Source organism: Halichoerus grypus, chromosome 8 (assembly GCF_964656455.1).
Source record: "Halichoerus grypus chromosome 8, mHalGry1.hap1.1, whole genome shotgun sequence".
In the NCBI taxonomy this organism is placed as follows: Eukaryota; Metazoa; Chordata; class Mammalia; order Carnivora; family Phocidae; genus Halichoerus; species Halichoerus grypus.
Genome location: NC_135719.1, coordinates 68,709,562 through 68,726,960, shown reverse-complemented (window position 1 = coordinate 68,726,960; position 17,399 = coordinate 68,709,562). Strand labels below are relative to the sequence as shown.

Below are 17,399 nucleotides of genomic sequence, written 5' to 3'. Positions count from 1 at the left end.
ATTTATCTTTGTTCTAATCCAAGAGACAAAAATCTGGAATTTTTGCTTCAATAAACGTCTTTAGAATCTATATGCCCCAATACCCAAGTTACAATTACAGAAGAAACAGGATACTCATTCTTTTGGAGGCAAAATGGAGGACATACCATGCCAGAAACAAATTTAAAATAATTCTACTGAATCATAACATGGCTCCTAACTCAAAAGCATGGAAATACAATGTAGACACTACTTCCCTCAGTTTCCAATGGTCAACTATAATAGTAAAGGCTGTTACAGGAAAATTACGTATTTTAATAATGTCAAAAGGGTGAACCCTATACAAAAGATTTCCTAGGAATTATATTTCTGAATTTTTCTCTTTTAGAGGTGGAACTAGAATTTCTTGTCCTATTTTATCTCAAAGATACTTTTTATTCTGTTTTCAGAGAAATGAGACTTTTTAGGAAGAAAGATTACAGCTTCTTTTACACAAATACTGATCAAGAGCAACTAACTAGCTTATGGAGAAGAAATACAAAGGGGTAGTGAAAATTTAAAGTTGATAACTTTTTACACCCATTTCTAAAGGTGATAATGAGTATCACGCAAACAAAATTAGTAATTAAAACTGCTTCACTTATTCACATAAAAAGGAAGGAAAGACATGAGAAAACATGCCTTTTTGTGTCCTTTAGTGAACTTCAATTATTCCTAGTTTCTTTCTTTTTTTTTATTTTTTTATTTTTTTTTAAAGATTTTGTTTATTTATTTGAGAGAGAGAATGAGATAGAGAGAGAGAGTATGAGAAGGGGGAGGGTCAGAGGGAGAAGCAGACTCCCTGCTGAGCAGGGAGCCCGATGCGGGACTTGATCCTGGGACTCCAGGATCATGACCTGAGCCGAAGGCAGTGGCTTAACCAACTGAGCCACCCAGGCGCCCTATTCCTAGTTTCTTTCAAGAACAGGTCAGAAGGACAACTTACTTCTGCCAGCACACCGCATGCATTACATGACCACAGCTTCCTGTGTAAGTTCCATATGCTAAGTCTGGATCCATGAAAAGGGGGTCCACGGTTTCTGGTACAGGAGGACAAAAATAGGAGGTATGTATTCATCTCCCCCATGGTCATAAAATGGAAAAAAAAAAAAAGAGAGAGAGAGATTATCAGGTCTAAATTTCTAACCGTAAGTTTTCTTAGGAATGTCCAACTAAACTGCCATAGTATCTTGATAGCAGGAAATATATTCTTAATAGTAAATAAAAATTTTAGAGAAAAATAAAAGCTAGACTTCCAGGTAGGATTTAAAATTAGTATGAATTAATGACATCCTCTATTTTTGATTTGCATTTTTATTCTGAACATTAGGTTTAAGTTGCTTTGTCTTAGTTGTTGAAGTGATTTTCTATGATTGAAGCACAATTTGCTTTTGTAATTTTAAGAGTAATTTCAATTACTTTTTAAGGGATATTTAAGGCATTATAATCTACTGGAAAAATCCAAAGCAAAGACGAAGTAGCTCAAAATCTGGTTTCATTACGTATAACTCATGGCCTTGGGCAAATTATTTAACTTCTCTATGCCTCAGTTCCTTCACCTGTAAATGGAGCCAATATTGGTACCGAACTCATAGAGTTGTTGTAAGGATTAAGTGAGTAAATACACAAAAAAGCACTTAATCAGTGCCTGGCATACAGTACATAGTCAATAAATGTTAGTCTCTTTTTATCATTATTATTATTATTATTTCAAGGGTATGTTATAAAGCAGCTAACTCTGATGCAATGTAAAAAAAAAACCCCAAAAAACAAAACAAAACAAAAACCAAAAGCATTACCTAATTAGTGTTCCTGCCAAGAAAATATTTAATATGAACCTAATCTTGAGGCAACAGACAAATCCGCAATGTAAGATACTGTACAAAACAATAGGTCTGCATTGTTCAAAGAAGTTCAAAGAAGTTATCATGAAAAAAAAAAGGCTAAGTGACTAAGGCTAGATTAAATTAGACTAAAATAGACATAATAAAAGTGATGCATGAAACATGTCTGGATCCTGAAAAAAGAAAAGTCTAGCTAAAAAAAAAAAGATATTTTGAGGGCAACTGGGAAAATCCAAATATGGATTAGGTGATATTCCTGAATTATCATTCATCTTTTAAAATGTTATAATGGTATGATAGATATGTAATAGATTATCCTTAGCTTTAGAAAATGCATATGGAAATATTTAGGGATGAAAGCCATATGCTTGCATCCTACCTTCAAAAGGTTCAGCAAAGAGAAGTGGAGATAGACAGGTAGATAGAGACAGACTGAGCAATGTGGCCAAGTGTAACAAAAATTAAAATAAAAAAATAAAACAAAGGAGCCAACATGGCATGTAAAGACCCAGAGTCCATTTTACACATGATAAAATGTGATCTGACTAAATAAAGCTAAATACAGTCTCATTCCCAAACTTCTTTCAATATTTTTTCTAATTACATAAGTATGAAAAGAAATGCTCAAAAGGATATTTATTAAACAATACATACCCCCTGAGAGTTCTATAGGTTTTCCCCTGTTCTGGGTTAAGGCGGTGGATTTCTGGACACAGGCCGATAATACCATGGCATTATTTTCTATTTTCACCTCTTGTTCTTCTTGGCAGAGGATGCATGTCAGCACCTCCTTTTCAGTAACAGTCGGACCCCGTTTAGGACCCAAAGCAATTCTAGAGTAGTCACTGACTGCTGGGGTGCTACCAAGAGAAACGACCAGAAATGAGGACACATGTTTTGGTCACTTGTCTTTATATTTTGGTAGATTTTAAGTAACTGTAGGGCAAGAACTTTAAGGACAAAAATAGTAAAATAAAAATAACTTAGCAGTATTAGCTTAAAATCTTTCCCCTTGATTTTTCTGACTCTTATCAGTTAATTTGCTTATTAGAAAATACATTGTGTGCTGCTAAGTGCAAAAAAAGCAGATCACAAAGTAGACTGTATAATTATACTTAATTTATTGTACCAAGAAGCTGGGTTATTGTTTTTTTCTGATTATAAAAGTAATGGAGGCTTATTAAGAAATTTTGGAAAATCTGGATAAGTATAAAGAAAAAAATAAAAAGCATTATACACTCACAACCTAGAGATAACCATTCGTATATTCCCATCCAGTTCATGTTCTATTTATAACATTCTTTTTACATAATTAAGATCATACTACATATACAGATTTGCATCCTGCTTTATTCACTTGTATCTTAGTTGTTTTCTCATGTCATTAAAATTTCCTCAGAAACATTATTTTTAAATGGCTGCCCAGTACTCTTACTATATGTGCCAGTAATAGTTTTATCCATTCCCTCTTACTAGGCATTTGAGTTTCTATTCTATTTTGGTAGGCATTAAAATAAAGACTTACATCTTAATGATTTAGCAATTCTTAGTATGTACTCAATGTGTGTAATAATAATATAATAACAGCAAATATTTATAAAGCACAATTGCAATGTGAGGTATACTGTTTAAAATACTTCACATTATGTTAACTCATATAATCTTTACAACAATCCTACGAGGTAGGTCCTAATATTACCTTCCATTGTTAAGATGAAGAAACTGAGGCCTAGAGATAGTAAGAGACTTACCTAATGACTCATCACTATGAAGTAGCAGAGTCAGGATTTAACCCATGTGATCTGACTTCATTGGCCATGCTCTAAACTACTCTGCAATACTGCCTCTTTCCCTGTGCAAGAAGCTCCCTGAAATGTCACAGATCATTCAACAAACTGGAAATAACTTAAATGTTTATCATCCATGAAATGGAATTATATAATACAGAATATTACGCAGTTTTTAAAAGGTGCAGTTTAAAAAGCTAAGTGTGGTACAACCTCATAGGAGGTGTTCAGCAAGACGTGGGGTAAGGTTTATTTTTTTGGTTATCATAAAGACTAGGAAACACTACTGGAATGAGTGGATGAGGAGCTGGAGATGCTAACTGTCCTGCAATTCATGGAGCATGAAAAAGAACTGCTGCCCAAATGTCAAGACTGAGAAACACTGAGCTCGTTTTGTATGTAAGAACATATTGCATAGATTTCCAAGTGAAAATGACAAGTTGCAGAATGACACACATGTAATAACACTTATGCAAATAAAACCAAACACTGAATGATACAATATAATTTCTATAGTTACATATATTTGTATGTAATAGCATAATAGCCATTCTAACAGGATAAACATAAAACTTGTAACCAGAATATCTACTGAGGAAGGTCAGAAAGGGGTTCTGGGTTTAGGCCAGTGCTCAAACAGAACTTTAGCTTTATGTCTAACATTTGATTTTTAAAAGGAAAATGTGTCAATATAACTGTAATTAAAATTTTGTTTTAAAAAATATAAGAAAATATATTTGTGACTTTGGAATTGAGAAAGCCTTAAGATACAAAAAATTAAAACTCTAAAAGACTGATAAATCTGTCCTTATCAACACTGAAAACTTCTCTATGGCTTAACTTTATAATTAATAAAAGAATTGGGACAAAATACGGGAAACATGCAACAAAGTTTAGTATCCATAATTTGAAAGGACTTCTAAAGATCAATAAAACAAAAGCAAAGTATCCAAAAGAGATGGGCAAAGGATAGTAACAGGTAATTCCCAGAAGACAAAACACAACAGACTAGTGAACAATCATATGAAAAGATGCTCAACCTAATACTAACTAGTAATCAGGGAAATTCTGACTGGCACAGACTTATAATGTTGATTATATCTAATTTTTTCAAGTACTGATAATAGTAATTATTGGTGAATATGAAGGAAATAGGAACTCTCAAACACTGTTGGGAGTAGGAATTGGTAAAACTACTCTGGAGGACACTGTGGCAGTATCTATTAAAATTTCAAATAATTATGACTTAGCTCTTTCACATATTATTTCCATCCTTGAGAAGTACTTATACAATTGTACAAGAAAGCAAACAGCTAAAAATGTTCTGACACATGGTTTATAATAAGGGAAAAATGGAAAATAAGGGAAAATCAACTTAAATGCTCCAAGTCTGATAAATAAAATATTGTATATACACACTATGGACTACTATGCAGTAGTCATAAAGCATCATGTAGAATCTATACCATAGATCTATATGCAGTGACATGAAAAGATTTATGACACTGAGTAAAAAAGCAATCTGCAGAACAAAAGGCATGGTAAAATAACCTATTAAAAAACACAAAACAAAATTCATTTATGTGCCCATTAATAAATGCACAGAAAGAGGTAGAGAACAGAGTTATTTATTAACAATGGTTATCTGTGCAGAATAATAAGGAATGTAGAGGATGGTCAAAGGGAACTTACTGTATTATTTGAATTGTTTTCAATGAGAACACAATTTTATGTATGCAATCAATCAGGCAATAAAAAATAAATAATAAAAATATTAAGGCCATTAATTAACTCTAGAGCACATATTTGCTTATATCCTGTTGTTTGGATAAATATATGGTAATCTCTTTCATTACTTTCTAAGGAGTATGCTGCCAATATGTAATATCTAGAGGGCTAGAACTTCTGTTGTTTAAAGTTTTGTGTTAATTTCTAGTTTTATTACTATCATCAGCCAAGGATACCTTAACCTTTATATCTTTTTTTTAATCTTTAAAATATATAGTCTTTATTCTTATCGGTACTTGTTAGCATATTCAACTTCAGGAATACAGATATATTATGTATATTGTTACTATTGTTATTGCAAAGGCACAATTTCCTAAAACTATCCACAACACACACTGTTTAAAGAGCAGTGGAAGCTTGTTTTTAAAAATAAGCATAGGAGGTATTTACAATATTTTTAATTGGAATGCTTTTAAAAGTACCCTTATTTTGCCTCCTTTTCTCACTGTATCTATATAACATCCCACAGAGTTTGACTCTCAGCAGGTTAGCTGATTTCCCCAAGAGCACACCACAGTGGGACCCAGAACACTAGATTTACTGATTCCCATTTTTTTTTTTTTTAAAGATTTTATTTATTTGATAGAGAGAGACACAGTGAGAGAGGGAACACAAGCAGGCGGAGTGGGAGAGGGAGAAGCAGGCTTCCCACTGAGCAGGGAGCCCGATGCGGGGCTCCATCCCAGGACCCTGGGATCATGACCTGAGCCGAAGGCAGATGACTGAGCCACCCAGGCGCCCCGATTCCCATTTTCTAATGTGGTATCCATGACCACAACTATAGGCATTGTCTTCTTTCTCTTTAAGAAAAAATGAAAAACGAATATAAACCACCTTTTTCAGGTGAAGGATTTTTTTTTCCAATCTGTAATAACTGCAGTCATTTTTACCAGAAATCATAAAAATGATGTGGAATATTTGAACTGATACATAAATGTGCATCTAAAAAAGCCTGTGCAATATGTAATACACTCTGCAATATATTATGTCAATATAAAAGAATATTAAAATAATAAGTTCAAAGAAACACAAAAAGTACAATCAGTACTTACATTTTTTTAACATAAAAAAATAAATAAAAGAGCCTGTACATACAAGATAACAGAAGTTGATTTTGATTTGTGCCATTCCCATTTTGTATCTTTTTGTGCATAAACCCTCTCAACAAACTATTGTGCACTTGAACTGCTTATGAACATAAACTTACATTCAATTAGTACCTTAAGAGCTTTCACTGTGCCTTTCGTAGTTTAAAAATAAATGTAATTTCTCTTACTATGAAACATATTTTGGAAAAATTTTATTTAAAATGAATACGTCATTTTCCCTCCAAAAAACTGAGTTGCTAATTTCTAGTTTTGCTTGGTTTTACCTCTCTTCCTCCATAATGGAGTCTTCTTTCCCAGACATTTCCGAGGTGCTGTCATACATGAGTTTGTGAGTTTCAATAAAGTTTTTCTGTAAGGCAGACATCTGAGCCATGATCTTCTGGCGGTGCAGTCTAGCAGCTTCAGCTTTTCTTTTCCGTTCTGCTTTTTCTTTATCATGAGTAATCTGGGTATTAAGAAGCCACAAAAATTAGGTAAGATCCATTGTTGAAATTTACATATACTGTTCAGTCAGGCAAAATTTCCTAGAGTAAGAGTCTGATAAAATTTGATTACCGCTTAAGCTTAGACTCAATCTAATGTCTCAAAATGAGCATACAGGCTCCATCATATCATACAACTAACTGCTCTTTTGGTTATTTTAATAATTCAATGTAAAAGCCCCAAGTACCTTAAATATCTAATAAATTGCATTTTATACTCAATGCAGGTAGATTAAGAAATAAAGTTGAAAGAAAAAAATTTTAAATCATATGTCAATCATTTAATCACTGACATTTAATCAATTTTACCCAATTTGATGATATCTAACAGTTACGACTAGATGCACTGCTAAGACTGAGAACTTAAACATATTACTGAGATGTATGGTGTCTTTTTGTTTATATCTAACTTAAGTCCAGTGTTTTTCTTTTAGGAGGGTTAGTTAAAAATCACAATAAAAAAAATCAAAATAGTGTTCTAATAATTTTAAGATTAATCAAAACCTGATTCGTTATATTATAGAAATTCATAACCTAAATATTACCGCATTTCATTGAATCTAAGATGTAGCATTATCTTACGTTCCACTAAGAAAAGAATGCTGCTGATTAAATTATAAGAAGTCATTATAGGATATATCCCAATTTCAGATATTAAAATATTTCAAAAATTAATAAACTATGGTATTTCCAACAGAGTTCCACTGTACATCAATTTCCTCTGCTTTTATAAAATACATATGTTATACTGGACAACTATATGTCAAATACCACTAATCCCTGTGATATAGAAACACAACGAACAAAAGAAGATGGACATCTCACAAACTTTACAACAAACAGTTTCCTTCTAACAAAAAAGCAGCAGGTCTCTTACACCAGTAAAGTTCAAAGACAGAGAAGAACATCACCATTATTATGCTATTACCTCATCATTCTTAATAGATTCTGATCCTGATGTAGTTGCTACAATTAAACAAGATTTTTCTCTTAATCGCTTCACTGTGTCAAACATCTGTGAGAAACAGATGAAATGTTAAAAGATTTGGTTAGACTGACCAGACACAGAAAAATTCAGTAATTTGATTTTGTCATCATGTCACCAAATATCTTTGACTTAAACTTGACATATATACACACACACAGTTACACATGTAAATAGTTATATAATTAGTTTAAGTATATAAAAAGTAACTCCCGACTCTGACAAACACCTCCCCTAGTTGATGAGCAATACAGCTAAGGAGGAGGTTGCAGGCAGTAGAATCAGCTGATTCCATCTGCAGATATGAGAGTACCTCTACTTTTGCCAGGGGAAAAATTTTTTTTAATTTAAACTAACATTTTTAGTACAAAGACATAAAAAGACAAAAATACAAAATGGAAAGTGAAACCCTCTCTTCCTGAAGCCAGTTGCTCTCCCCAAAATTAACTAAATTAAAGATTATTAGGGGGCACCTGGTGGCTCAGTCAGTTAAGTGTCTAACTCTTGACTTTGGCCCAGGTCACGATCTGAGGGTCATGAGACTGAGCCCTGCTTCGGGCTCCACTATGGGTGTGGAGCCTGCTTAAGATTCTCTCTCTCCCTTTCCTTTGCCCCTCCCCTGCTTTCTCTTAAAAAAAAAACCAAAAAACAATTACCATTTTTTTGCAGAAAAAAAATTATCAGAATATATATTTTTCTATATTTACATATATTCTCATCAAAAGCAACCCTACCATTTACACTGTTTCCTATCTTTCTTTTTCACTTAAACATTTATCTGTGGAGATATTTCCACAATAGCTTATATAGATCAGTCTCATTCTTTTTAACAAAAATCAAAGTTTTAGCAATAGGATGGTACATCCACAAAACTTATTTTTATTTTGAAGGAGTCACATTCTCATGTGTAAAAACCTCCCACAAGGAACTTACAACACAACTTTATATTAAACATTTGGGGAAAATACCTAGTAAGTGTATGAGCTGATACTTGGACTTTTTGTCTATTTTGACAATGAACTTTGGTATTCTAAAAGAAAATAAATTTTTGGACACAGATCTCCAATATAACATTGTATCTATAAGATATAAATGTTGAACTAAATGTAGTTCAATTTATTTTTTTTCTTTTCTTTCCTTTTTTTAAGTAGGCTCCATGCCCACTGTAGAGACCAACGTGGGGCTTGAACTCAAATCCCTGAGATCAAGACCTGAGCTGAGATCAAGAGTTGGATGGTTAACTGACTGAGACACCCAGGTGCCCCTGATCTCTTTTCTTTTCTTTCTTTTTTTTTTTTTTTTAAAGATTTCATTTATTTGAGAGACAGCACAGCGTACATGAGCGAGGGGGAGGGACAGAGGGAGAGGGAGAAGCAGACTCCCCGCTGAGCAGGGAGCCCAATTTGGGGCTCAATTCCAGTACCCCAGGATCATGACCTGAGCCAAAGACAGAAACTTAGCTGACTGAGCCACACAGGTGCCCCCTCAATTTATTTTCTTAATAAGAGTTGAATACTTATCTACCTGTTTCTGTTTGGGTTTGTATTTTTAAAATTATTATATTGGCAAATTTAACACAAATACTAAATACTTGTGAATTCTACTCTAAGAGAAACCTTAATAATAACATCATTATCTTATATTATATCAAGCATGTTTAAGGAGCATCTCTAGTTAAGAAAAAAGCTGACTTCTTGAAGTACAGATCAATACAAAGATCTCCAACTGATGTAAATATGGAAAATAACCACTCCATATTCTGGTTATCAAAACAGTATCTAGCTGATCACATCAGAATTTTTTAATAAATACAGTGAGGGGAAGCTCCATAGTCTTGCTTCATGTTTCCATGTGGAGGGTTTCCCATTAAGGTAATATTCCTGGCTTCTCTTACTACCCCTTATTCACTCCTCCCCAAAGGCAGTGGCATCTACCCAACAGTTCAAGCTTCAAATCCGAGTCATTTTTGACTCCGTGATCTCCCTCATCCTTTCCACCATTATCTATCAACAAATCCTATATATTCTGCCACCAAATTACATCTGAATCAGTTCAGCTTCTTGCCATCTGTACCTGAGCCTTGGTCACACTCATTTCTCAACAGGATTTCTGCAACAGTTTTCTTTCTTTTCTTTTTTTTTTTAAGATTTTATTTATTTATTTGAGAGAGAGATAGGGAGAGAGAGCACGAGCAGGGGGGAAGGGTAAAGGGAGAGGCAGACTCCCTGCAGAGCAGGAAGCCTGACATGGGGCTCGGTCCCAGGACCCTGAGATCACGACCTGAGCCAAAGGTAGACGCTTAACCGATTGAGCCACCCAGGCGCCCCTCTGCAACAGTATTGTAATAGTTTCCCTGCTTTTACTCTTGTCCCCTATAATCCACTTACACCATAGGAGCCACAGTGATCTTACAGAAGTAGAGACCAGATTATGTCACTCAAATCCTTTAATGGTTTCCCACTGTCCTCAAAAATAACATCTATCACTTTACCCTCACCTGTCAGGTCTTATATGATCTGGCTCTTGGCTGCCCCTCTGACCTTGTTTCCTACCTTCTCTCCCTCCCTCATTGTGCTTCAGTCATACTGGCCTTCTTTCTGGCCACCTTAGAGCTTTTGCAGTGTGGTCTCCTTTTTGTGGAATACTCTAACAGATTTTTATAAGTCTGGCTCCATGTCATTCAGTTCCAATGTCACCTCCTAAATGAGGACTTTTTTTTTTTTAAAGATTTATTTATTTACTTGAAAGAGAGAGAGAGAGAATGCGAAGAAGCAGGAGGGGCAGAGGGAGAGGGACAGAGACTCTCAAGCAGACTCCGCCCTGAGTGCAAGGCCCGACACGGGGCTTGATCTCAAAACCCTGAGATCGTGACCTGAGCCGAAACCAAGAATTGGATGCTTAACTGACTACGCCACCCAGGTACCCCAAAAGAGGCCTTTCTGACTACCCATCTGAAGTTACCCTCTATTCATCTACTGAATTATCCTTTTCTTGTTCATTGACTGTACCTCAACTAGTGTATTCTCCATGATAGCAAGCACCTTATCTGTGTTGTTGAGTCTAGAAATGACCATGGCACTATAATAGGCATTCAACAGATGCTGACTGAATAATGACACAAATAAATAAATCTTAATTTATTAAAAAAAAAAACCTCCACTAAAACATGAAAATATGTGAGTGACCATGAAATCAGTAGTAAATGACTTTGTAATTGGAGAATAATGGTTTAACATTACAGGCAGAGGATTCTTCAATATTTAAACTAAGATATGGTACAGTTTATTTATCAGGTTCACCTGGAGTATCCATGTTATCATGTCCTTCTGGCCTTCTAACTGGGGAATTCCTTTGAGTTTTTCCAAAAGCATTTGTATATTCTGAGCATTCATGGCTGAACTTCCCAATCCTTTTTTAAAACACAAAAGTTACAAATCATAAATAAAAACCTTTATAGTTATATAGTGTTATGTTATTCACATTGCTAACCAAAGTTCAAAATCACTCCCTTAACTACATTAATTTTTCAATGGAAGAATCTGCAATGACATGAAGTACTCAGTACTAAATTAAACAACTTGAAAAACTTGAATTATTTTAAAACTCTTAATACATTTTCCACTGGGGCTGCTAAATAAAAGCTACCTTTAATGATCTGTCTCCCGCCTTTCCTCCACTTGGCTCACTGTCTAGTAAAAGTAGTTAATGAGAACCAAAGCTCCCAAAAATATGAAAGTGGGGGCTTTTTATATCCATAAACTGAATAGGTTTAGGATGTCTTCAAGGACCTAAAAAATACAGTCTGTAAACAGAATATGAGATGTTTTTCTCCTATTGGTTTCGTAATCAATGTCCCTGGAATGTGCTTTGATGAAACTGTCTTAATGTAATAAATAAATCTAAATACATCTTAGTAAAAATCTAATCTAAACCTATCCTGTTCTGCCAGGAAGAAAACAGTGCAAGACAAACTCACTATCATTCACTTGGACGTCTACAATCATTTTATATTCAGGAACATTAATATCTTCTGTAGATGGGTAGTGTGAATGTTATGGTTGATTAAGAAGCAAATATTTGTAATACTGAGACAAAGAATGAAAGTAAGAAACCATCAATGTATGCATCCCCCACTCAAAAAAAAGGGGGGGGGTTAAGCAGTGAGAAAGATTGTAGTAGGGGATTGAAAATATATTTTTATTGTTGAAAACATCAGTTAAAAACTAAAGATGCTAGGAAAAGTATTAATTTCAGAACTGTCTATACTTTAAGGAGTGGTAGATTAACACTCTGTAAGAGCTAAACTTTCACTTACAAATTCGTAATTAGCTGAAGCTATGCTGAAAATTAATACTAAAACATACTTGAAGCCTTATGGTAAAAGTCAAATGTCACTTCTTCTTCAGGAGCTTTTTGAAGCTGCTGCTTTTCTTCTAGTAAACCCAGTGCCAGAATATGAAATGCCTGAAAGAGGAATATGAAAAGATCTATAAAACTGTGCTTCCAGAGGTAAATATATTTTAAATGAAGGTAAAAATAAGCAATCTGATAGGTAAAAAAGGGGAAAAGGTTATAAATAAGCAGTTCACAGAAAGAGAAATGATAAATACACATATGAAAAATGTTCAACCTCACTTAAAATTGAAGAAATGTGAACCGAAACAAGACCATCCTGTTTTTCACCTATTAGAGTGGCAAAATTTTTAGAGTTTAGTAAAATAGAGCTGGCTGAGGTGCAGGGAAACAGGCACTTTCCACCACACTGGTTATGTCAAAGTAAACTGGTGTAACATTTTGAAGGCCAATTTGACGATATTTATCAAAAATGTAAAGGTACAGACCTAGTATTAGGAATCAGTATGACAATACACTCAAGTATGCAAAGATATTTGTACAAGGATGTTCATTTCAGTGTTATTACACGGAGACCTAAAAATAACCTAAATGTCTATTAATAGGAGACTGGTTAAGCGAACTATACATATCCACACAATGGAGCAATCATCTATCAAGAATGAAATAGGCCTATATGTGCTAAAATGGAATGATTTCCAGAAGATACACACCTTTAACAGTGCTTATCTCCTAGGTAGGACACTAGGGGGTAGGGAGAGAAATTTTAACCTTTGATTTCATATATATCTCCATGGCCTGAAATTTTTTACTCATGTATTTACCATTGTTATAACAAAAATTGAGATACATATTACAGTATGACCAGTATTTAGAACCTCCAGACCAATAACAGCCAAGGAAGAAAGAAAATTAATTAAATTAAATTAATTAAATTTTAAATTAAGTTAAATACCCAGTTATAGCTACCAAAGATGACACTACTAAGTAATTTATGTATAACAATATCAAGAAAAAATAGCTGCTTCTACTTAATGAGCTAATTCTCATAAAAACTCTATGAAATAATTATACTTATACCCACTTACCAGTAAAATGGAGAAATTATTCTTTGCTCCTAAATAGGAGTGGGGTAACCCAAGATTCAAGTCTGTCTTCAAATCACTACTTGCTCATAATACAAGTAAAATAAGAAATGTAGAAAATTATAATGCAATAAGGATATACCGATTTATTATTAGCAGGGCAGGCTTTTTATTTTTCCAGTATAAATGGTTCTCAAGAGTAAGGATACTAAAAACATGAGAATGTATGACTAAGGAAGTCTATGCCACATCTAAACTATTTTTAATGACCCCCAGGTCTCAGGTGCTCTAGTGTGGTTCTGACTGAAGTTACAAAGTTAGACCAAAGATCTTCTTTTCCCTGGCTCCTCACAAACCCTACGATGTAGAGACAGTATTGGAAGTAGAAAAAATATTTCAAGTATACATACCATCTGAAGCATTCCTTCAGTCCACAAGTTAGAATCTGTGTCAATTGCCCGCTCAAATATGATCCTGAGAATGTACATCATGATATCACAATTGAGAAGGTTAACCACTTTGCTGAAAGCAGGGCAGAATTCAGGAGGTGGTGGTGGTGGTAATGCTGTAGTGAGTGGAAGATGGATAGCAGAAGAGACAAACAAGTATATTTTTATTTAGGTTATCCTACATGCTAAATTGCATATGTCAAAATCATATTACATGCAACAACACATGATTTTTGTTACCTTTAGAGCAGTGAACACATCAATGTCAAGGGAAATATGTCACTATATTAATCACCCAAAATAGACTCTAATTGCTATAAATTTAAAAATTCTGTCCCGATTGATGTAAGCCATAACTTAATGTGAGGGCAAGAATTAAAGGGTTCGTTGCACTTCCATTAGTTGCCCACTCTTAAAAAACAACAAAAACAAAAACGAAAAACACTATACGCTTCACTGATACAAAAACCACAGAAAATAGTCAAAATGAGTCAGTTCAGGGGCGCCTGGGGGTTCAGCCGGTTAAGCGTCTGACTCTTGATTTTAGCTCAGGTTATGATCTCAGGGTTGTGAGATCGAGCCGTGCATCAGGCTGTGCACTCAGAGCGGGGTCTGCTTGCCTCTCTCCTTCCCCCTCTGCCCCTCCCCCTGCTCACTCTCCCTCAAAATAAAAAAATAAAATCTTAAAAAAATGAGTCAATTCGGAATCTCACTTTTTACCTTCATCTTTGTTTTCTTGTTTTCTCCTTTTTTTCTGCATATGTTCCGCCTTTGTATTAAAAAAGAAAAAAAGAGTAACTTTAAATATACTGCTTGGCAAGCATGAAACAAATGGAATAGTTTGAAGCAGGCAGGAAAGATCCAGGAGCCTACCAAAATACATACTAAGTATGTATTCAAAATGTTACCTTGTGCCAGAAATAAAATGACTGTCCTAGGAAAAGCAACTGCAAACCAGATGAGGAACATCCCTCCTCAAGATTTTACTCCCCATTCTTTCAGTCAACAATACTCATTTAGTGCCTATTATATATTCAGGGCATCGTACTATGGGCTGGAAATTATTCAATCACATTTATAAGGACAAGTCCAGACATCACCCTAAGTGATCAAACTTAACATTACCCTTAATGGGACAAATAGACATTATGTGCCTACTGATGTGATACAATATATTACCTATATAATATTCTTGCCCCAAAAAGTTTAACTTGAATCTAACCATGAGAATATAATCAGGCACATTCAGAATGTAGGATATTCTAAAAGATCAGTAGTCCATACTCTACAGAAATGGCAATATTATGAGAGACTAAACAGGCAAAGAGACTACCCTAAATTAAAAGAGATTACAGAAACATGACACCAAATGAAGTGCAAGATTCTTGACTGAATCCTCCTCCCCATGAGACAGTGATAAAGGATATTTCTGGTAAATCAGAAAAATTTAAATACTGCCTGTACACTAGATAACATTACTATTTCTTGGGTGAGATAATGGCCCTATTAGTGAGAACCAGTATGAAACTACATAAATACCAGGAAATTTTCTGTGGAGTTAGAAACCATAAAGCATTTTAGGCTTATTTACTGAAAAGCATATCTTTCCTACCTTGCTATGCTGTGTTTTGGAATAATGATAAAAGTACATATTGAAGTCTTTCAATGATTCATCTTTCAGTTCATAAACTCCATGGCCGGACACACCTGGTTTCCTGAACAGAAAATATAGAGATGAACTGTGGTATTCTTGTAGTATAAAATACTGAAAATAAGAACCTAAAAATTAATCAAACTGTCAAAATCTAGAAGAAATACAATCATTTATCAATTAGCTTGCTTAAACTGAAATGACTAATTTCATTCCAACAGTAAAACTAAAAACCTACACTGCAAGCTCAAAGTCCTTATAACAGCCAAGTTGTGTTTCATAATTAAGAAATTTAAATAAAGCTGAGGAAACTTATTTTATATTATACAGACCTCATTTGATTGATGCCCTACTTAATTTGCTAAGGCTTTCTAAAACAGTAGTGAGATATCAAATCGGAGATGAAAATACAGTGTTGGGGCACCTGGGTGGCTCAATTAAGCATCCAACTCTTAATTTCAGCTCAGGTCACTATCTCAGGCTCATGAGATGGAGCCCCTTGCTGGGCTTGTGCTCAGCGGGGAGTCTGCTTGAGATTCTCTGTCTCCCTCTGCCCCTCCCCCCACCACGCACGCTCTCTCTAATAAATAAATAAATCTTAAAAAAAAAGAAAAAGAAAAAACAGTGTTGAATCCTTCATACAGCACTATAAGGAAAAGCATCAAAGCCAAAAGGAATACTTCGTATTTGTTCAGCACACTAAACAGCTTTTGGTTTCTTTTGAATTTTTAAGTGAAATAGGTTACTGAGTATTATTAAACCATAAAAAAGCTATATCCTATTTTAAAAGTTATTTAAAACCACTAATTTATGACCATACTATAGAAAGTAGAAATTCACTACCAGTAGGAATTTTTTGAATTTTAAGAATTAATCCACTTAAAATCTTATTTCCATTTCATGTATCTCAAAGAATCAAAGAATTATAAAATCTCCCATTCAGTATGTTGCCTTTTTGTTTTGTTGACGGTTTCCTTCACTGTGCAAAAGCTTTTTATTTTAATGTAGTCCCAATAGTTTATTTTTGCTTTTGTTTCACTTGTCAGGAGACATTTAGAAAAATGCTGCTATGGCCAATGTCAGAGAAATTACTGCCTGTGTTCTCTTCTAGGATTTTTATGGCTTTAGGTCTCACATTAAGTCTTTAATCCATGCTGGGTTTATTTTTGTGTATGGTGTTAATAGGTGGTCCAGTTTCATTCTTTTACATGGAGTTGTCCAATTTTTTTTCCCGGTACCATTTATGAGGAGACTGTGTTTTCCCCATTGCATATTCTTGCCTTCTTTGCCATAGCTTAATTGACCATATAATTATGGGTTTACTTCTGGGCTCTCTTTTCTATTCCACTGATCTATGTGCCTGTTTTTGTGCCAGTAGCATACCGGTTTTTATTATTATTATTAGTTTAATTCCAGTACAGTTAACAGTGTTATATTAGTTTCAGGTATAAAATATAGTGATTCAACAATTCCATACAACACCTAGTGCTCATCACAAGTGCACTCCTTCATCTCCCCATCATCTATTTCACCCATCCCCCCACCAATCTCCCCTCTGGCAACCACCAGTTTGTTCTCTATTTTTAAGAATCTGTTTCTTGGTTTCTCTCTCTTTTTTTCCCCTTTGTTCATTTGTTTTGTTTCTTAAATTCCACATATGAGTGAGATCATATGGTATCTGTCTTTCTCTGATTGACTTATTTTGCTTAGCATTATACTCTCCAGCTCCAGCTATGTTGCTGCAAACGGCATGATTTCATTCTTTTTTATGGCTGAATAATGTTTCATTGTATAATATATACCACCTCTTCTTTATCCATCTATCGATGGACACTTGGGCTGCTTCCA

At 34.4% G+C, this 17,399-nt stretch overlaps 1 protein-coding gene across 3 annotated transcripts in view; it reads right to left on the bottom strand.

Annotated features, from left to right (window-relative positions):
• Positions 1-17,399, bottom strand: part of UBR1 (ubiquitin protein ligase E3 component n-recognin 1) — a 148,979-nt gene that overhangs the window by 53,704 nt on the left and 77,876 nt on the right. For all 3 annotated transcript variants that reach the window (XM_078079463.1, XM_078079464.1, XM_078079465.1), the window contains exons 23-31: positions 15,513-15,615; positions 14,621-14,669; positions 13,862-14,016; positions 12,378-12,477; positions 11,313-11,422; positions 7,957-8,043; positions 6,810-6,991; positions 2,517-2,722; positions 965-1,058 (exon numbers count right to left, since the gene is read on the bottom strand). In XM_078079463.1, coding sequence (XP_077935589.1) covers positions 965-1,058; positions 2,517-2,722; positions 6,810-6,991; positions 7,957-8,043; positions 11,313-11,422; positions 12,378-12,477; positions 13,862-14,016; positions 14,621-14,669; positions 15,513-15,615 — 1,086 coding nt within the window. The remainder of the gene's footprint in view (positions 1-964; positions 1,059-2,516; positions 2,723-6,809; positions 6,992-7,956; positions 8,044-11,312; positions 11,423-12,377; positions 12,478-13,861; positions 14,017-14,620; positions 14,670-15,512; positions 15,616-17,399) is intronic.